The 22,263-nt window shown below is 52.6% G+C and overlaps 1 protein-coding gene across 1 annotated transcript; it reads right to left on the bottom strand.

Annotated features, from left to right (window-relative positions):
• Positions 1 to 10,528: 10,528 nt before the first annotated feature.
• LOC140898801 (uncharacterized) lies at positions 10,529 to 19,984 on the bottom strand. Its single transcript, XM_073313237.2, is given in 5 exon segments — positions 10,529 to 14,379; positions 14,381 to 14,934; positions 17,194 to 17,301; positions 18,103 to 18,229; positions 19,387 to 19,984. Coding segments are annotated over 5 exon segments (1,896 nt in total). The 5' UTR covers positions 19,411 to 19,984; the 3' UTR covers positions 10,529 to 13,296.
• Between the last annotated feature and the right edge of the window lie 2,279 nt (positions 19,985 to 22,263).

Below are 22,263 nucleotides of genomic sequence, written 5' to 3'. Positions count from 1 at the left end.
GTTCAGAAACCATGAGTCAGCATCCCTGCCCCAAATCATGAGATTGGCTTTGAAATCATGAGATTTTAAGACCATGATCAATGTAATGTGCTTCTGGTTTCTGAGTCATTAAAGGTCATATTTTCAGGCTTTTCTCCATAATTATGAGGGCTAGAAATGTATTTCCTTAACAAAAGCTGAGATTCTCAGCTATTCACATGACTCCAGGAGCTGGGGGCTTGAAGAGAAACTCCAAATATTGTGAGTCTTGCAATCATGACAAGAAAGTTGACAACACTGTATTTATTTACACTGGGGCAGGGACTATCTTTGTTCTGTTTGTACAGCACCTACCACAAGGGGGTTGTGGACCATGACTGGGGCACCCCGGCACTACTGTAATGAACCTAATCAATACTGTACAAGAGCTACTACAATAGGGTCCTGGCTGAAGCAACTGCAGTAACAATAAGATACACAGGGTTTGAGTGAGATGGGCTTGTTTATGAAGGCATCTCTTTTCTGATTAGAACTAAACGCCTGGGTAACAATATCGTTAGCTTGCGTTACCTTGAGCCGGCCTGGCTAAGGACCATTCTTAATGCTGGCAGGTCAGCTACTGTCAGCAGAGCCCGGAGGCCAGCGGTAGCAGCAAAATGCAAGACCAAAAAGGAAATGCTCTGGGTCCTGCCCCAGGGTTTTAATAGCACTGATAATGTTGCTAGTTAATTGGGAAAATAAACAATCCTGGGAACAGCTGTTGTATTTTCTTTTTGATTAACACATTTTCTTCAGCATGAGGCAACCCCCCCCTCCGCCAATAGCCACTGCAGCTGCCTCCGTGCAAATGTGTTATGATTAGTTAAGTGCCAGCCAGGCACTCAACACTGCGTGCACCGGGGGCTGCCCCTGCCCATGGGGCCTGGGATTGGGACCCTGTGTATTCAGCAATTGTGGGTCTGGGGAGTTAACTCCTTTGCAGCTAAAGTGTGCTCTAGGAGCTAATTAGTCCCTGGAAAAACCTGATGTTCCTAGCCCTTATGGTAGCAAAGAGAGCTTTCAAAATGGGACTGACTGCTAATGGATAAAGCGGTGTCTACATGAGTCTGCGGCCAGCGGAGACAACAGCTAAGAGCTGGGACCTGCCCATTCATCTCAATGGGTAGTCAACTCTGAAACCTAATTTCAGTGGCAACACTGAGAACTGTTTCCACTATCCAGCAAAAAACAAATCCAGCGACTGTGCTTCGAACCCCTCAGTCCCGGGGACCACGCTACAGTTTGGAGTATTCATTATCATTTTAATTCAATACAAACCTCACGTTTTGGATAGAATTTTAAGCAGACTGGCCAGACTCCCCACAGGGAGTGCGGCAGAAGCCAGGGCCCAAACAACAGCAGTTAGGTCCAAGTCACTGTGGCAATCACAGAGCTTTGCTTGGAACTACCTGGACCTAGTGGAGTAATGGGTGGCTGTGGAGAGAAGACCTTGGCTTCGTACATGTGGCTAGGGCTCCCCCCAGTGGCTGGCTGTGGCAAAATGACAACTTCCAGGAGGTCTTTGTGTCTTGAGCATTGTTGATACGAACAACGCTGTGGCTTGGCTTGACCAGATTGCATCCACCAAATAAATAACAGCCTGCTGCTTGTCCACACGAGGGAGAGTTGTGCCTTTAGCTCAGGCAGTGGAGGGCTGTGGTTTTGGTGCTGGACGGCCTGGGTTCAACCCATGCTTTGCGCTGTGGTGGCTGCAGGTCTGTAGTCGCAGCTCATCTCAATGAGGCCCCCAGATGGGGAGACCAAGTGTGGCCACCCACTGGCAAAGAGATCAATCGCCATCTCCCAGCTAATATCCTCCAGCCTCCACTGGAGCCCCACAGGGTGACACAAATGAGGGGAAGGTGCTATGTAGTTTATTAGCTTCATGTTTAGCCACCAGCTAGCCCTGAGAAGCCCATGAGCCTTTAGAGCACAAACCAAGGACAGCTGTGCTCTTTCAGCTTTTGGCTGCTCTCTTCCTCTGGGAACGGAGGAGATGAAAGGGCCTCACAAGCTGTGGGGAGAGGCTTTCCTGGTCCCCCAGGCAGCAGCTGCTGCTGCTGCTTTGGATGTTGACGCCAAGGCCTTGTTGTTAATTTGTGAAGAAGCAGATATGGGAAGGAGGAAGCTGATTGTTCAGTCCAAGAGTGTTTGGCCACCATCTGCTGGTGGGACCTGAGAGCTGCTGGAAATTAAATTCCAATTATACTGGTGCATGCAAATGTGTGTAGCTGATTTCACCCAACTGGTTGTATTAATCTACTAGATGTGCAGATACACACATATATGCTCAGAGTGCAAGAAAAATGGAGTCCTAAAGCTAGGCTCCTAAGTCCATATTTAGGCACTGAAATACAATTTTGAAAAGTCCTGAACAACAATTAAATCTTATCTAGCACCAAACCTTCCGTCACGGAGAACACTTCAATCTCCCTGGTCACTCAATTACAGACCTAAAAGTCTCAATATTACAACAAAAAAACTTCAAAAACAGACTCCAACAAGAGACTGCTGAATTGGAATTAATTTGCAAACGGGACACCATTAAATTAGGCTTGAATAAAGACTGGGAGTGGCTGTGTTGTTACACAAAGTAAAACTATTTCCCCTTGTTTATTTTTCCCCCCTACTGTTCCTCACACGTTCTTGTCAACTGCTGGAAATGGCCCATCTTGATTATCACTACAAAAGGTTGGGTTTTTTTTCGCCTGCTGGTAATAGCTCACCTTACCTGATCACTCTCATTACAGTTTTCAGAGTAGCAGCCCTGTTAGTCTGTATTCGCAAAAAGAAAAGGAGGACTTGTGGCACCTTAGAGACTAACCAATTTATTTGAGCATAAGCTTTCGTGAGCTACAGCTCACTTCATCGGATGCATTACAGTGCATATGATAACACCCATTGTTTCATGTTCTCTGTGTATATATATATCTTCCTACTGTATTTTCTACTGAATGCATCCTATAAAGTGGGTTTTAGCCCACGAAAGCTTATGCCCAAATAAATTTGTTAGTCTCTAAGGCGCCACAAGTCCTCCTGTTCTTCTTACCCACCAAGGTCACAGCGATGTGCTACGAGGCCCATATTTCTCCCTCACATGGGGATGGAGGGATAAAAGGAATTAAACAGACCAGTAGATAACCAGCATTGAAGAGTTTTCCTGGAAAGCTGGAAGGGTTGGGAGCGTTCTAGGGTTGTTTTTTGAACACTGCAGGCATGTTGCTGTAGTTTGGTTTATGCATTTTTTATACGAACGTGTCCAGAGCACTGAGCAGATGGACCGCTATGAAGTGAAATGAACAAATAAATCTCAACCCTCAGCTCTCGTTTAGGGTCAGAGCAATTCAATGGGCGTTTGGGCAGCTAACTTCCTGAGGTTCTTGTGACAATCCCTTCCAATATGTATCATACCAAGCATCATACATAGATGTGCATCTTTTTACCCCATTGTAGCATTTGAAACTTCCACTTGACCAAAGTCCCTGGAACTTTGCCAACTGATTTTGCTTCGTTTTTTTCTGGGAAATGGCGCGTGAAGAGTTGTCCTGCTGGACTTTTCCAAGTTCTTTCTTTGCTGCTTCAACTTCCTAGTTACAGTTTGGGCAATAATTTCCCTCTCTCTTTCTTTTTAAGGTCTCTCTTTGATCTGGCTTTTCCGATCACTCACTCTGCACCAGAGGTGGGCAAACTAAGGCCCGTGGGCCACATCCGGCCAGCAGTACCCTCCTGCCCGGCCCCTGAGCTCCTGGCCAGAGAGGCTTGTCCCCGGCCCCTCCCCTGCTGTCTCCCTCCCTTGCAGCCTCAGCTCACTGCGCCACCGCCACCGGTGCGATGCTCTGAGCAGGGGGCTGCGAGCTCCTGGGGCAGCGCAGCTGCAGAGCCCGGCTGGACCCGGTCTCTGGACGGTGCGGCTGGCGGCTGGCTCCAGCCAGGGGGGCGCGGCTGCCTGTCCTGGTGCTCTGGGCGGTGTGGCTGTAGCAGGCAGGCAGCGCGACAAGGGGGCAGGGAGCAGGTGAGGGGGTTGGATAGAGGGCAGGGGAATTCGGGGTGGTGGTCAGGGGGCGGTAGTGTGGATAGGGGTTGGGGCAGTCAGAGGGCAGGGAACAGGGGTTTTGAATGGGCGCAGGAGTCCTGGGGGCAGTCAGGAAGGAGAGGGGGATTGGATAGGGTGTCAGGGGGCAGTCAGGGCCGGGAGTCCAGGGCGGTCAGGGGACAGGGAGGGGTGGATGGGGCAGGGGTCCCGGGGGGCCCATCAAGGGTGAGAAGCAGGGTGGGGTCAGTTTCAGAAACCCGATGTGGCCCTCAGGCCAAAAAGTTTGCCCGCCCCTCCTCTACACTCTTACTGCTGTATTTATACAAGGCCTGATCTCATCTGTGCTGGAATTGATGAGCGGCTTGTAACTGACTTAAAGAGAAGTTGGAGCTGGCCACCAGGGAAAAATTCTGGATCAGGTAAAACATGATAATGGTAGGTGTCTGAATTCCAGCAGCGAAACAATGTATTCATGATGGATCTATCTTGTTCCAAGACAACAGTTCTGAAAGTATCTTGCAATACTTATGAGATTAAAGGAAATTGTGTCGATAAAGTGAGTGCCATTACTTCTCCCAATGTGAGTATTTCTGGCTGTAGAACTCCTTACCACATGAAATCAGGAGGAAACCATGTCTTGCCTTCTTAAGAGCATCTCTTTGCCTCAATGAAGGCAGCGATATTTTGGCTTCAGAGCCCTCCTTCCCCCTTGAATTTTCCCCTAACTTCTAATGAAGAAAGTCAGCTTATGAAATGCAACCTCACATAGAGGAGAGCACAGTCTACAACCCTGCCAAAACTAAACTGGAGTTAACCTTCCTGTGCTTAGCACCTAAACACACCGGCACTGGCTAAGGGGGCGGGGGGGGGGGGGGAGAAGATAGATTAGATAGATTTTAAGGCCAGAAGGCACCATGATCATCTAGTCTGACCTTCTGTATACACAGGCCGGAGACTCTTACCGAAGGCAGTTATTTTTCCTTACTCTGTAAGTGGCCAGATTGCACCCAATGACTCGTGGTCAAACCACAGCATGTCTCTTAGAGCCATACAGTCTTGATTTAAAGTCTCCAAGTGAGAGAGAATTTTACCACTGTCACGGAGTCCCCGGGCGATGCTCTGGAACTGCTCCCCATGAAGCCAGTCAGGACTCTGGGGCAGTCACCTTTCTGTGAGCAGCCTGTCTGCAGGACACACAGCTCACACAGCTTCCACCTTCCTGGGTCTGGCCTCGGAGCATTCAGCATCCTCTGCCCCTCCGTGTGCTTCCCCCCAGCGAGTCCGCTCAGGCGGGGCTCCTGGGGAAGCCAGAGGGTCCTGCACCCCAACTTCGCAGTCAGACGTGACTCTCAGCCAGCCAGTAAAACAGAAGGTTTATTAGATGACAGGAACATGGTCTAAAACAGAGCTTGCAGGTGCAGAGAACGGGACCCCTCAGCTGGGTCCATTTTGGGGGGCCGTGAGCCAGACAACCACGTCTGCACTTCACTCCATGTCCCAGCCAGCCCCAAACTGAAACTCCCTCCAGCCCCTCCTCCTCTGGGCTTTGTTCCTTTCCCGGGCCAGGTGGTCACCTGATTCCTTTGTTCTCCAACCCTTTAGCTCTCACCTCGCAGGGGGGAAGGGCCCAGGCCATCAGTGGCCAGGAAACAGGGTGTCGGCCATTCTCTGTGTCCAGACCCCTGCACACACCTGCCCTCTAGGGCTCTGCAATGATCATACACCCTTACCCCACCACCTAGATACTTAAGAACTGCATAGGGGAAACTGAGGCACCCCCACACTATTCGGAGGAAACATTAAGAACAGGCCCACTTCGTCACATCTCTCCCCCCTTCGAGATCGAACTGAGCGGGGTCACTTTACCCGGTGACCTGGGGAAGTTCGAAGCCACCAATGTTCCCATGGATGCCCCAGCATCTCTCCCATTCCTTGGTAGGAGTTACACCAGGCCCTTCCAGTTTCACGCCCTCCCTTAGGTCGGGGGTGGTCGATAGCACTAGCAGGCTGCATGTGGGAAGGTTTCTGCAGCCCATGCCCTTTGGCCACCCCAAAACCCCAGGGGGTCAAACTGGGATTGGGTTTTCTCCGAGTGCTCCAGTCTGGAGGGCTGCAATTCGGGCTCTCTTGGTTAAGAGCCCCCATCTTGACCTGGGCCACATACTGTTCACTTACAGAACTAGCATGGAGACATCCCTTTCTCCACAACCTTGTCTCCCAACAAGCTGGCCAAACACAGCCACTTGCTTATAGGACGGTATACCTTTCTTAACAGCTTTCACTTCATCTGAGACCTTCTCAAAGCTATCCACACTGGATCTTTCAACAGGAAAGTCAGTGGATCCATTCACAACAGAAAATTTCTGGCTGTTAGGAACTGAAACTTTCTTGATTAAATCATTTTCACACCCTTCAGTTGCAGTAAACTGCTTGCAAAGACTCCATGAGGATTCCTTTCCGTAGGGCTTCTCTATGCAACAATTCACCCCTCCCAGAAATTCTGCTCTTACCCTCTTTACCTAGGGCTTGCTCTAGGGGAACACTTTCCTGAGCAACAACAGACTCTTTCTGGGTCTCCCTTACATCCAGAATCATTTCTGGCCCATCAGGAGGATTCCTACATAATCCCCTTTGAGGCAAACTTACAGACTTCCTAGATAAAAGGTTAGAAGCCTTCTCCTTCCCTTTGCCACACACAAGTTCAGGAATCTTTTCCTTCTTGCTACAGGTTTCCACACCCTCAGTAGGTAACACAATCACACACCTTCATGCTCTCCTTGTGCCCTGGCTAGGATCTCACCCTGATTAGACAGAGTTGCTCCACCCTTTCCAACAACACACTAGCAACAGGCAAAATACAAGCACCAGAATTGTCTGGTCTCTGGGATTTTACCTAGACCCTAACTGGATGTGACCTAGTTACAGGGCCATTCTCCCGAGCAGACAGAAACTTAGGACCCTTCCCTTCCTGGGCTTTAGCTGAGTCCAGAACCAGCTCTGAGACAACTGCACGACCCTCAACCATCACAGGCTGAAAGGCCCCTTCTGTCTGCTCCACAGACCAAGAAGACCCAGACACACTTTCTCCTTTACCAGACACACAGGTTGGGATCTCATTCCCTTTGTCCCAGCACACAAGGCTGGTCACAGACAACTGCTTGGAGATCAGGGTAGCTCCCTCCATAGGCAAGTCAATACCCCTGACAGACAGAGACCCATTTCCTTCACTGTCCCAATTCTCCACCCAGCTAACAGGTAAGGTCCAGGGACTCTCATCTTCCGCTCTCCTCGCCTTCCCACCCTGCTGACTGGACACAGCCATCAGATCACAAGGCTGCCTAGGCTCATCCAAACTTTCCTTACCAAGCACCTTGCCACTCCCCACAGATCCCCTGCCCTGCCTGTGTCTCCCCCCACTCTGCTGGGGTCTCAGCTCCCACTGTGCTCAGCGCTGCCCTGGCTGTCCCAGTGGGGCAGGCCACTGCTTTCCTCAATGCATCAGAGCCAGGGAGAGTCCCCACTCTTGTGTGCAAGGGGGCAGGGAGCATCTCTCTGTCCCACCCAGCCCCAGGGGTCTGGTTACAGGCAGGCAGGTATCCTGAGCCTAGCGGCTCCTCCCTGCTGCCAGCCAGGTCATCTGCATTTTCACTGACCATTTCCCTCTCCGCCGATTGGTTCCCTGGATTCAAATTCAAACCCTTGGCAGTTACAGGAACAGGGCCTGGATCCTGTCCCAAAGAGACACAGTCACCCCATAACAGGGTCTCGCAGCTGGTGTCCTGGGGCACCCCAACGACCAGCCAGCCCCACTCCTCCTGGGTCTGCACAGGGATCTGGACCATAGGGAAGGCGAGGGGCTTCGTCCCTGGGACCCTCACACAGCTCACACAGCCCCTCAGCATCTGAGGCTGCACCACCCAGGGTCTGACACCAGTTCTCTCTGTCCCAGGATCTTGCCACCCCAGGAATGTCTCCCCATTGACCATCACCTTCCGCTCCCACTGGGGGTCCGAGGGGCCTGGCCCCAGGAGACTCCACACAGACACATAGGTTGGGGTCAGGAGTGGGAGCGTGTCCACCTCCCCACCCATCTGGCTGATGGAGTCTGTGGCCTTGGGACCCAGCAAGGGAGCTAGACACCGGGGCTTTTCCGTAGGGTCCCCTTGGTTCAAATCGCCAGCCTGCTCAAAGGCAGTGAGGTGGGCATCCACACCCCCCCCCCTTAACTAGGGGCAGCAATTTAGTCTCGAGGTTCCCTGCGGAACTGGCCCCCCGGGGTCTATCCCCACTCACCCCGGGGAGGTCCCCTAGGCCTCTCCGCTCCCCCACCGCCAGTTCATGCTGCTGCTGCTTCTGCAGCTCTTTCTCGGGCTCTCGCTGTCTCCCACAGTCCTCTTGCTCCCTCGGACTCAGCTCCAATCCCGTCCGTCTCGATCCCCCGATGGGGAACCCGATCGTGAAGACCCCCGTCTGGACGGGGACAGGAGTCTTGGGGATGCCTGGCTCCCACTCCAGCTGCTCCCAGATCCTGCGATAGCCCCAGTTGGGGTCAGGAATCTGTTCCTTAGAGCGGTCATCCTCCTCCAGCTGCACGATTAACTCTGCTTTGGTGAACTTTCCAACGCTCAACCCTCTCTTTCTGCACAGGGTTACAATGTCCTTCTTAAGGAGACGGTGACAGGCCATCACTCCGCTCCTCCCAAGTTGTTGTGGACTCACAGGCCCGTGTGTTCTCAGCTCCCCACGGTTTCCAGGGAGAACCCCTAGTGTGCCAGCCCTTCTCGAGGTCACCACCTCTTTGCCAGGGTCGAGCTGCAGACTCCTCCGCCCCTTGGACTGCTCACTGCAATCCCCAGGGGAACCCTGTTACTGCAAAAGTCCTTCTCTCTCCCCGGGCCAAGCTGCAGGCTCCTCCGCCCCTGAGACTGCTCACTGCAGTCCCCAGGGGGACCCCATTACTGCACAGTCCTTCTCGCTGGTCACACACTCCCAGGGGTTAACCGCCCCCCGAAACCGCTCCTCTCTGAGCCTTCAGCAGGCCTGGTCCTCGGCAATCCCCCTTCGTGTTACTGCTCCCCAGTCACTTACTGCAGGAAGCGCCATCCACGGGGTGCAGTACATCCCACCGCTGCCACCAGTTGTCACGGAGTCCCCGGGCGATGCTCTGGAACTGCTCCCCATGAAGCCAGTCAGGACTCTGGGGCAGTCACCTTTCTGTGAGCAGCCTGTCTGCAGGACACACAGCTCACACAGCTTCCACCTTCCTGGGTCTGGCCTCGGAGCATTCAGCATCCTCTGCCCCTCCGTGTGCTTCCCCCCAGCGAGTCCGCTCAGGCGGGGCTCCTGGGGAAGCCAGAGGGTCCTGCACCCCAACTTCGCAGTCAGACGTGACTCTCAGCCAGCCAGTAAAACAGAAGGTTTATTAGATGACAGGAACATGGTCTAAAACAGAGCTTGCAGGTGCAGAGAACGGGACCCCTCAGCTGGGTCCATTTTGGGGGGCCGTGAGCCAGACAACCACGTCTGCACTTCACTCCATGTCCCAGCCAGCCCCAAACTGAAACTCCCTCCAGCCCCTCCTCCTCTGGGCTTTGTTCCTTTCCCGGGCCAGGTGGTCACCTGATTCCTTTGTTCTCCAACCCTTTAGCTCTCACCTCGCAGGGGGGAAGGGCCCAGGCCATCAGTGGCCAGGAAACAGGGTGTCGGCCATTCTCTGTGTCCAGACCCCTGCACACACCTGCCCTCTAGGGCTCTGCAATGATCATACACCCTTACCCCACCACCTAGATACTTAAGAACTGCATAGGGGAAACTGAGGCACCCCCACACTATTCGGAGGAAACATTAAGAACAGGCCCACTTCGTCACAACCACCTTCCGGGTTAAGCAGTTCCAAAGGTTAATTCCCCTCACTGTCAAAAAGTTGCATCTTAGTTCCAATTTGAAGTTTTCTAACTACAACTTCCAGCCAGTGGATCTCGTTCTGCCTTTGCTTGCTAGAATAAAGAGCCCCCTAAAATCTGATATCTGCTCCCCACGTAGGTAGCTACTGACAGAGCCATCCCTTGGGTACGGAGAATTGGAGCAACCACTCTGGGCCCCCCGCTTTGGGGGGTCCTGCAGGCTGGACCAATTGGCTGGCATGATCGGTCCCGGAAGTGACAGATTCGTCACTTTCTCCCCGCCCCGTCCCCCTTAGGGACGACTCTGCCTACTGACCACAACCAATTTTAATAATAATCTCTTCAGTAATAAACTACATTGCTCAAGCTCCTTAAGTCTCTCGCCATACGGCAGGATTTCCAGACTTCGGATCATTCTAGTGCCTCATCTCTCAACCCAACATCTTTGGGCAAGTGCGGGTACCAGCACTGGACACAGTACCCCGCAATGGCCTCACCAATGCTGCATACGAGGGAAACCCACCGATCACTCCTCCTGACGCGACAGCGAGCTAGCTACAGAGACAGAGATAAGTAGCTTTGTGCCCAAGTGCATTTCGTACCATGGGCATATTTTTTATCTATTACTATTTATTTTTGTAGCTTCCACACTGTGCTAGGCAATTTACAGGCAAACAGGAAGGTGAGGCCCCTGCTCCCACGAGCGTACAATCGAATGCACAGCAGAGGCCGCAGCTCCACCACTGAGAAGAGGCCGCAGTACGCGACGCTTGGGGAAAGGCCTGTACATAACCCTACTCTGCCTCTCACTGGGGCAGGCACACAAGGCTGCGCGGCACTTGTTCATTACGCGTTGCTATGATACCTAAGCGGGAGGCCCCCAGTAACTCATGGCACCAGCAACGGCATGGCGCAGGCAGCTGGTGGGTGTGACGGAGCAGGGTGAAGCACTCCTGAAGTCCAGCTGTCTTTTTTCGGGGAGGTGGGGAGGACAGACACGCCCAGCGCCAAGAGGAGCAGCACGGAGGAGCCATTAAGAATGGAACAATGCCTTTAATGAGAGAAGTGGCATTAGGGAAGCTTGTCGCATGTATTTATAGCTGCGGTAACCCCAGTGGATTGGCATTTGCACTGAGCGACCCCATTCAGCAGACCCTACCGGGCATGGGGAGGTGAAATGCTATGGAGTCAGCGAGCACAGTGGAATAGCCTAGCAAGCTGTGGAGAATATCTGGCTAGGTACTGACCTGCTCCCATCCCTGCAGAATCCAAGTACCTCAGAACAGCGCGCAGCCATCCCACGCAGCAGGGCCCTGCTCTTATCCCCACTATGCAGCTGGGACCAACAGCCAGAGAGACTGGGCCAAGGGCGCACACAGAGTCTTGAGTCCAGGTCTCCTGGGTCTCAAGCCAGTGCCTACTCCTCACCTTCCCACTACCCTCTAATTAATAAAGCCGGAGAGAGGAGCATTCTTCTAGAGCCTGGGTGTGGCGGAAACACGCAATGGGCCAGCTACAGCCTCTGGGTCAGTGATTTGGATGCATCCAGTGGATTTCAGCCCATATCAGGACAAGGGACAGTCCAGACCCCCCACATGTGGCAGATCCCATTTCCTACAGTCACCTGTGGTACCTTCTCCTGCTTCACAAGATGGTAGAGACAGGACAAAGAGTAGAGGCGGCTACTGCTCCTACTGACCACACTGCCCCGGAGCAACACCAGGGAGGAACAAGATCTTAGGGCAAGGGCCAGATTCTGCTCGGAGTTACAGCAGCGTAAACACCACTGAAGTCAGTGGAGTTGCTCTGGAATTACATCAGTGTAACAGAATTTAGCCCCAGGAAAAGTTCTGACTATGGCATGAAAAGAGGGTTTGAGATGCTGTCGAGAAAACGCCCAATGGGGCCAGCTTTGCGCGGTGAGAGGGAGCCAAAACGCCTCCGCACAGCACCAGCTGCCCTTCCAGGAAGGAGCTGATGGACTGTGTGAATCTAGCTCCAGCATTCGACTCCCCAAAGGGGGCTGGGCCAAGGAGGGATCACAGCCGAGCCCCTGTCAGCTTACAGAGGTGCCCGATGTGCACATGCAGCACCCTCTGAAAGGGGGGGCGCTCAGAGAAATACAGCTCCCATATCGCAGTCTGCACAGTAATGCAGGGCCGAAGCTGCAGAAAGAGAGCTGGTGAGAAAGGCGATTGTACTTGGAGGAACATGGGAAGCTGTGCTTTGAGCCCTCACAGCCCCTGCAATGCTCAGGACCTCCCCACAGAGGGATCTTTGCAGCAGGGTACAGGTGGGTCACGGCCCAGCAACCTTGATTTTCAAATAACGGCAAGTACCAGAAATGCCCCATTATGTTAGTATGAGATCGCCCTCTAGAGGTGGTGCGGTTACCTTGCGTGTGCAACATTTGAGCAAAGTAACAGTGAGCAAGGCACTCACATAGCTGCTCCTTTACGCTGACGTGTGATGCAGGGTGGCAGCAAAACGGTTTGATCTGAGTATCTGGGGCAGGGGTGGAAGCCAGAAGAGAGCCCGAAGAGCATCATCGCTCCAGTACCCTGCCTACAGCTTTGAGTTATGGCTATCCAGAGGGCTCAGCTAAGAGTGGCTGCGAGTCCCGGCACTTCAACCGTCCTGACTCCTTGACATTGACATCCTCCTCCAAATGCACAATATTGCATTAACATGTTGGTTTGCCCCGCAGCAATGGAGATCTCCTGGCATATTTAAGGCTGACGATGCAGCGTGCGGGGAGCAGGACTGGAGCGGGTGAACACCTTAGCCTCAGGGGCACAGGAGCAGCTACTCATTTAGTAACAAAAAGGCACAGAGTCAGCAGCCAGACGGGGCCCTGGATTCCAGGGTTCTACCCTGCTGCCCATCACCGAAGTATCTGAGCACCTCCAGGAAGAGAAGTCCTACTGACCTATAACTTGTTGCCATGTGTGTGTCTTCCACGGGGTCCCCGAGGGACTCTGACTCTACAGCCCTTTCATAGAATCATAGAATATCAGAGTTGGAAGGGACCTCAGGAGGTCATCTAGTCCAACCCCCTGCTCAAAGCAGGAACAATCCCCAATTTTTGCCCCAGATCCCAAATGGCCCCCTCAAGGATTGAACTCACAACCCTGGGTTTAGCAGGCCAATGCTCAAACCACTGAGCTTTCCACCTGTTCAGCCCCTTTCCAGGCTCTTTCCCATATGGCACTGTGCAACTTCAGCTTGTGCTTGAGGCTCTCACATGCTGGGTTCATCAGCCGAGCTCCTCTCCTGCTTCGGCCTCCCGGATGCTCAGGAAAGCGAGCATTCCCCCTGAAACGTTCTGCAGGCTCTGGGGGTTTACAGGGTCTCTCTGCCTGCAGCCTTGCTCGGGCCTTGCTGGGGCTGCCTCCGCTCAGAAGGCTTCTGCCCATCCGGCCGGTCTCTCTTGCGTGTGTGGGATCTCTGGTGTTTGAGAAGGTGTGCGCACTGGTGGAAGCTTTTCTCGCAGGCAGGACAGCAGTAAGGTCCCTCCCCGGTGTGGAGTCGCTGGTGTTTAAGAAGGGCTGAGTTCCGGCTGAAGCCCTTACCACACTCAGAGCATCTATGGGGCCTCTCCCCGCTGTGGGCCCTCTGGTGGCTTGCATACTGCTGCTTGCAGCGGAAGGTCCTCTGACACGTGGGGCATCGGTAGGGGTTCTCTCCCACATGGACCCTCTGGTGCCACGTGAATTCCTGTTTGTAGCGGAAGCTCTTCTCACAGCCCTGGCACCTGTAGCTCCTCTCCCCGGTGTGGCTCCGTTGGTGCCACGTGAGCTCTTGCTGGTAGCGAAAGTGCTTATCGCAGGTGGGGCATTTATACGGCCTGTCGCCCACGTGGGCTCTCTGGTGCCATGTGAATTCCTGCTTGTAGCGGAAGCTCTTCTCGCACTCTCTGCACTTGTATGGCCTCTCTGCTGCGTGGGCCCGCTGGTGCCAGACCAGCTCCTGCTTGGAGCGGAAACTTTTCTCACACCCGCTGCATTTATAGAGCCTGTCGCCTAGGTGGGCTCTCTGGTGCCACGTGTATTCCTGCCTGTAGCAGAAGCTCTTCTCGCACTTGGGGCATCTGTACAGTCGTTCTCCCGGGGGGAGTCTCTGGGGCACAGGCTGGGCTGGGCTTGGCTCACGGCGAGCGCACAGAGAGGGGTTCTCTCCCGGGGGGAGTCTCTGGGGCACAGGCTGGGCTGGGCTTGGCTCACGGCGAGCGCACAGACAGGGGTTCTCTCCCGGGGGGAGTCTCTGGGGCACAGGCTGGGCTGGGCTTGGCTCACGGCGAGCGCACAGACAGGGGTTCTCTCCCGGGGGGAGTCTCTGGGGCACAGGCTGGGCTGGGCTTGGCTCACGGCGAGCGCACAGACAGGGGTTCTCTCCCGGGGGGAGTCTGTGGGGCACAGGCTGGGCTTGGCTCACGGCAAGCGCACAGACAGGGGTTCTCTCCTGGGGGGATTCTCTGACGTACACTAAGATAAGAGCTCTCCCCACGGCTCCCCTTGCACTTGGGGCACATGGAGGTCTCTGCTCCCATGGGCGTCCCGCCGTGACCACCAGCAGCTGGCAGCGGAGTGAACCATTTCTCACACTGGATGCGTTTACACAGAGTCTCAGCAGGAGTGAATGGCTGGGGAGCAAGGACATCCAAGGGCCAGACCCTGCCCTCAAGCACACGCGGGAGTCCCACAGGGAGTTCAAAGGGAGCCACCTGCTTACATCCCAGGGAGCAGCATTGCCAGGTGGCTGCAGTGAGCCTGCTTTGCCAAGGAGTGGGTGGCTCCACTCCACTTCCAGGAGAGTTTCCCTGATGATCTTCTGAGTTGGACTGAGCCTGACAGACTAATTCCCTGTCCGAGCTCTGGAGGCCACCTTCTGTGGGTCCCCCTGCTAACAGCCTGGGCACTTCCAATCCCCTGAGAGTCTTCTGCAGATGAGTCTCCTTCTTCCCCCTGATCTCAGCATCTGCTGCAATGGAGAGAGAATCCAGATGTTATTTATCGCATGGGCTGGAGAGAATGGAAAGCTCCTGTGAATATGCTCAGCCTATAGTTCAGTTAACATAATTATAGAGCAGCAGTCAATGACATCATGGGTTTATTTAGGGCTGTCAATTAATCACTCCCACAATTAACTCAAAAAATTAATCACAATTAATCGCCATTTTAATCGCACTGTTCAAGAATAGAATACCAATTGAAATGTATTAAATATTTTGGATGTTTTTCTACATTTTCAAATATATTCATTTCAATTACCACACAGAATACAAAGTGTACACTGCTCACTTTATATTTTTCAATTCACCTCATACAGGTACTATAGTGCAATCTCTTTATTGTGAAAGTGCAACTTACAAATGTAGATGTTACATAACTGCACTCAAAAATAAAACAATGCAAGACTTTAGAGTCTACAAGTCCTACAAGTCCTCTGGAATGGTGGTTGAATCATGAAGGGTCATATGAATCTTTAGTGCATCTGGCACGTAAATATCTTGCGACACTGGCTACAACAGTGCCATGCAAACATCTGTTCTCACTTTCTGGTGACATTGTGAACAAGAAGCGGGCAGCATTCTCTCCTGCAAATGTAAATGAACTTGTTTGTCTGAGCGATTGTCTGAACAAGAAGTAGGACTGAGTGGACTTGTAAGCTGTAAAGTTTTATATTGTTTTATTTTTGAATGAATTTTTTGTACATAATTCTAAATTTGTAAGTTTAACTTTCACAATAAAGAGATTGCACTACAGTACCTGTATTAGGTGAATTGAAAAATACGATTTCTTTTGGTTTTTACAGTACAAATATTTGTAATAAAAAATAAATATAAAGCGAGCACTATACGCATTGTATTCTGTGTTATAATTGAAATCAATATAATTAAAAATGTAGAAAACATCCAAAATATTTAAATAAATGGTATTTTCTTATTGTTTTACAGTGTGATTAATCACAATTAATTTTTTTTAATCGCGCTATTTATCCTGATTAATTTTTTTTTAATCACTTGACAGCCCTAGTTTATTTCAATGACATTAACATTTTATTTCTATAGCATTCCCATGAGGTTGGACTTTCAGCCTTGCACCAGCTGGAAAACTCCGCCCAGATTTATGTAGAAATTAGGAGTGAAATCCTGGTTCCATTAAAGTCAATTTTGCCATTGACTTCAGTGGGGTCAGAATCTCACCCCAGAACTACATCCTACTTGGCAATTAGGGGGGAGGGATAGCTCAGTGGTTTGAGCATTGGCCGGCTAAACCCAGGGTTGTGAGTTCAATCCTTGAGGGGGCCATTTAGGGATCTGGGGCAAAAATTGGGGATTGGTCCTGCTTCAAGCAGGGGGTTAGACTAGATAACCTCCTGAGGTCCCTTCCAACCCTAACCTTCTATGATTCTATGATCTGCATGCAGAGGGCCCAAATCAGATCTACCGGACGTGGGTCAACTTCATTAACATTAATGCAGCTCCAGCTGCTTACACAAGGTCTGCCTTTGCCCTTCTTGGGTCAATATGTCTCACAAATGTTTCTGAAATTGCTCACTAAGCTTTAAGGGTGAAGTCCTGGCCCTTTGGAAGTCAATAGGAGCTTTGCTAATGACTGCAGAAAGGCCAGAATTTCATCCTAGATATCATTACTGACCTGTTAATTGGATTCCTCTGATGTTATCTCATAGCTAACCAGACAGTTAATATAGTGTAAGAAAGTGGAGAGAGACAGATAGAGGTTTGTAAAAAGGTTTCCATTTGCTTCCAGTGAATAAATAGGATCAGCATTACCGACAGGCATTGATTGACAGCCTCTGTCCTCTGCTAGGAAGGGGAGGAGCTCTCAAACTGTACCAATTTGGCAATTCGGTCAGTTCTAGATCAGTTTGGGAAAGGAGTGGCTGTTCTCTGTGACCTTCTTTTGTTCCAAGCAAGAACATGCCCTCTCCACTCCACTTCAAATTCCACGTTAGCAGCCTCTGCTTTGCTCCACTTTGCTCTCCAGAGCCATTCACCCACTAGCAAGGGAAAATTAAGAGCTCCGTTGCTATTTCCAATGGGAGTGGAAATATATCGATGGGGATACACAGCTGACACCTGCCAAAATGATGCGCCAGTAACAAGGGTTACTGCGTTTGTTACTGGGAGCAAAGAGGTAATTGCCAGCATGCAGGAAGGGGCGGCTGGGTTCCGCACACTCATTGTTTCTGAACAGTTTGTCAATCATTACTCACAGATAAAGTTAAAAGCTTTTCCATTCCCAGAGTCCTTGTGACCCTTGACACATGGCTCTTCCCCACATTCAAGCAGCCGGATAATGTCGGGTTTAGCGGCAGCATGTCCTGGTGATGAGAGAAGAGAATTATCTATTGATCCTAGGTACTTAGCTGGCCCCTCACAATCATTAATGTGTTTATCCTCACAAGCCCCTGTGCAGCAGGGCAAGGCAGTTATCCCCATTTTACAGATGGGGAACTGAGGCCCAGAGAACCATGTGACTTGCCCAGACAGTCTGTGGTGGAGCAGGAAACTGAACTCAAGACTCTCAAGTTCTAAACAAGCACTCTAACCACTGGACCATCCATCCCACCTAATGTGTAGCTCAGCAATTACTCACTGTTCTGTCACCATTTTCAAATGACACTCCTGATTTAATCCCAGCCCAGTGTATGAATTACATGGGAAGAGAGTGAAGATCCAGAGGCAAAAAAGCCTTATGGATTGAAATGAGCTGAACAGCTCACGGGAGACTCAGGTACCTACACTTACTGTACAGGATGAATGATATTTGGTGTGTCCCATGGCCTCAGCCACCGGCCCACTTACATCCGAACTTCTCCCTAGACACAGGAAATGTCTCCATTCCACTCCCACAAATGGTACCACACAGCATGCAGGGAGCGCTCTCTTGTACACCGTGTGCAGTGGTTATAGGCTTCCTGATCCTTCACCATCACCAGAGAGGACCAGGATGTGTTACAGGGGGAATTTAATAAATGGAAGGACTTCCCAGTCAGCAAGTTCTCTGGCTGGTGCTTAAGGCAGGGCTCTTTGTTTCATGTAATCACACTACAGAGGATGACTTGAAGCTCTCCTATTTGGGGGCTGCAGCTTCCAATGAACGAGTGACCACTAATTGTTACCCAGGGAGTTCAAAGCCTCGTAGTTGTCCCTCATCACGTCCCTGTACAGCTCCTTCTGCCATTCTGCTAGCTCCTCCCACTCCTCCGCGGAGAAATAGACAGCGACATCGTCAAACGTGACTGGGGCCTGAAACAGCAAATAAACCGTGATCGGCAGCCTCTGCTTCAGTCACACCCTGAGAGCAGCAGCTCTGGGTCCTGGCAGGGCAGGGAGAGCATTTCCTGCGTGTGTAACACATGCTGACCACACACGTCGCTGCTGGTGTACCCAGGATGGGAATCCCCCGGGGCAGCTCACACCTGTCACCGGAGCGCTCTCCTGGAAACAGTGTGCCGTGGATGCAGGGATGGGGAGCAGAAGCCTGGCCTTTGTCTCGGTGGCGATTTCCTGCTGAAGCAGCACCTGGGGCCTCCCTGCCTAGCTGCAGTAGCCACATGTTTGCATTTGAGACGTCAGCTGTTTATTAGACCCCGCTGACTAGCAAATCCAACCTGTAACTCACACCAGGGTTTACATCACTCCTGGTCTTGTCCCAGAGACTCCCATGGCAAATGCAAGCTGCATACGGCTGGGTTTGTCCCATCATCATTTGTCAGGGCCAAGCTGGAACATTTCACTGTGACTCGGGGGATAAGATCTGGCTAGGAAACACCCATGAACACCTCCTCGCAGCCACCAGGCGGAGCTGTTCACACGACAGATGCTGCGATTCATTAATGCGGGTGTAGGACATTTCTGATACATGGGGGCTGCATTATAATTCAGTCTTCAGTGCATTTTCTGTCATTTGCAAAACACCCTCCTGTATTTGGGGGGGGAGGGAGAGGAAGGGGGAGCATTTTAGACAGCACTGAATAATGCCTTGAATGAGCTGGGGTGGGATGGGGAAGACTGGGGTGGGGATCAGAGGCCACCTACTGAAGGAACATTGGCACAGGGGCCTTTGCTACACAGGGAACATAAGAAGAGGCACAGTAATAATAACCAACAAGACCTTGCTCCTGTACAGCACTTTTCGAAAGGAGATCTCCAAGCGCTTCACAACCGTTAGTGTATTACCCTGACAAGCCAGCCCCGCCCCCTTACCCCGCTGGCGGGGCGGGGGATGAGGCCATTGTACAGATGGCAACTGAGGCCCACAGAGGCACTGACTCGGCCCAAGGTCACCCGGAAAGTCTGTGGCAGGTCAGGAAATTACCCCCTGGGCTAGCGGCAGCAGCCCCCAGAGCCAGTGCGATACCCACAGCCCAGGCCCCCCTGGAGGCCCGACGGCAAAGCCCTACCTGAGCGGGGCGCGCCCCTGCCATCCCCGGCAGCCAGAGCCTCCTCTCCTTGGGCAGCGGCAGGTTCGGTCTCTCGGCTGCAGCTCGGCAGTGGAGGCGGAATCGCAGCTTCCCCGCTGACCGGGCCCCACGCCGCGGAGCCCGACCCGGCCGCCGCGCACTCGCCGGGCAGGAGGGAAGAGCCGAGCCCGCTGCAAACGCACAAAGGCAGCAGCTTCCCCGGGGCTCGGGTTCGTAGCCAGCGAGACGCGTTTCCCGAGGCGGGAGCTCAGCCGCTGCGCGTCTCCCCGGGACCCCGCCTGCCCCTCCGAGCCGCGCCGGGGCCCCTCCGCCGGCAGCCGAGCGCGGCCCGAGCCCGCGAACGCCGCGTCTTAGCGCCGCTCCCAGCGCTGCGCAGAGCCGCTGCCCGGCCCTCTCCAGCCAGCCCCTGCGCGCCGGCGGCCCGGGAGCGGCCCCCAGCCGGGGAAGGGGTCTCTCCAGCCGGCTGCAGCCTCTGGGGCACGGATCGCAGCCTGGGGCCAGGAGACAAACCTGCCGCCGCCTCCGTGCCCTCGAGGGCGGCCCGGCCTGAGCCCCCCACGCTGGGATGCGCCTCCCCTGAGCTGGCTCCGGTTCCGGGGGGCCCAGCCGCAGCGGGAAGCTGGGCCGGGGGCAGCTGCTGGCTGGGTGTATTGGAATCGAATCTGGCCTGGGGGCAAGTCAGGGACAGTCCAGTGGCTCCGGGGAGCAAGGGGGCTTTGCTCACGGGGTGCACAGGGGTTTGGGCAGCGGTGGGGAGGGGGCTGGGAAGCTTTGGTCTGGGTACCGGAGAGCTGCTAGCTGAGAAGAGGGCTGGGGGCACATGTCTAGTGGAGCTTGCGGGGAGGGGGGGGGGGCTCGCTCATTCCACCTAGCACAGCTCTGCTTAGGGGCTTTCTCAGTGCTTGAAGAGGTTGGTGGGGGAAGGGTGGTTCCCAAGGGGTTGGAAACCTGGCAATAAGTAAATAAACAAACACCCAAATTCTGAACTGGGTCACTGAGGGCAGAACTGTCAGCTCCCTCCCAGTAGAGCTGCCCTGCACAGATTATGAGAGATCTCCTGCTTTCTTCAGACCACTTTAAGCACTGGACCTTCCAGCCCTTCTGATGCCCAGGAGTTGATGCTGAGCTCAGAGCCCCCTGGAGCCCCCGCCTTCCTCGCTCAGGGTGCTCTGGCTAGTGAGCGGTAGGGGGCATTCCAACCCCAGCAGCTCAGCTGGCCTCGCATGGGTCTCTGGGACAAGTGGCACTTGGAAGGGCAGCCCATGGCCTAGTGATGCTGGCGAGGGAGAGGAGCAGAGTTTAATGCAGCAGGGCAGCACTGGGCCACCATCCAAACAAGACATCCAGCTGTAGAGAGTGTAAGAGTCTCCAACCAGCAATCTAGGGAGAGCAAGCTTCTGTGAGATGCTGAATAAAGTCCCACTGGGCTCAGGAATTCTCCCCTCTGAATAGGGAATTTTGTCAGCTGAACCATAAACACCTACTGTCTTCCTATACCTCAGTTTGTCACTGTCTGTAGCATCTTGACTGGAGGATCATAAAATGGTCCTTCCAATCCAAATCAGGTCTAAGCCACCTGGAGTACAAGGAGACTGGATTGGGGGTGTCAGTCACTTAATAATAATACCCACTTGTTTCATAGCACTGTTCATCAGTGGATCCCCAAGTGCTTTATAATGGAGGTCAGTGCCATTATTCCCTTTTGTTAGATGGGGAAACTGAGGCACAGGCACATGCTGCTTGGGATAGAAATTGGGCAAACATTATTTTAAATGTCATTTGAGCTTCTGGGTTCATATTCCTGCCGGGATCTGACCTGTTCTTGTGACACACACGTTGAACATATGTTGTGTGCCAGTTTAAATATTCACTTAGGGCCTGTCTACACTAAGGAATTTACAAAGTGGTCTGTCGTAGGTTCAGCTAAAGCAGGATTAGCACCGGAGGGGGCCTTGGTGGAGCTGAGGCTCCATTTTTACCACTTTCTTAGTTAAACCTGCTGCAAACAAGTCCAGTCACCTGGGAGGCAAGAATAGGGCTGGCGAGGCGAGCCATGATGACCCCCACTCTGCCCCACTGCGAACACTCGGCTGGCATTAGCACCAGAGGGGGTTATTTACTTCCCCCTTGTGGACAAATCTCTTGGTGCAAATGGTAGGGTGTAGGTGTGTGAGATTTAGGACAGTTAGTGCTTTATCAATTAGAGGAGAAATGGATACACCAGTGTGAAACCAGTGTGAAAACAGTCCCAGCAAGAGGCATGGATTCCTCCATGGCTATTGAGCTACAGCTGAGGAACAAGCCCTCCATCTGCCTCATTCAGAGGAGAATCGCAGAAGGCGATGCTGGAGCGGGCTCTGCTCAGATAGGGTTTTGCCTCTGAATTTCTTAGGCTTTTGCCTGTGGGTAGACTGAATAGCCTGGCCTGTTTATCAGGAGCTATACAGCAATAGTCTTTCACATGTACAAATCCCACCTTGCCTCAAATCAATGTTGCCAATGCTCGTGATTTGATCGTCAGCCTCAAGATAGTTGGTGTTTTCCACAAAGCCCCAGCTCTTGGAGTCAGGTCATCATGTGAGACTCTCAGCTAGCATTTTAAGTTTCTAGCCTTTGTGGTTGCAGAGAACAGGCTGAAAACGTGACCCCAGTGTCCTCTAAAGATTCAGAAACAAGATGAATAAAATTGTACAGCACCTGGCACAATGGGGTATGGGTTAATAACTGGGACTCCTAGACCCTATGATAATTAATTAAATGATAAAAGGGAACCAAAATTAATTTTTTAAAAAAAATTCAGGATCTGTAAGCTGGTCTCAGCATCTTGGGGGGGTCTGTCTCATGATTTCTGACCCC

This window comes from Lepidochelys kempii, chromosome 15 (assembly GCF_965140285.1).
Source record: "Lepidochelys kempii isolate rLepKem1 chromosome 15, rLepKem1.hap1, whole genome shotgun sequence".
NCBI classification, from domain to species: domain Eukaryota; kingdom Metazoa; phylum Chordata; order Testudines; family Cheloniidae; genus Lepidochelys; species Lepidochelys kempii.
This window is presented reverse-complemented; position numbering and strand designations above follow the sequence as displayed.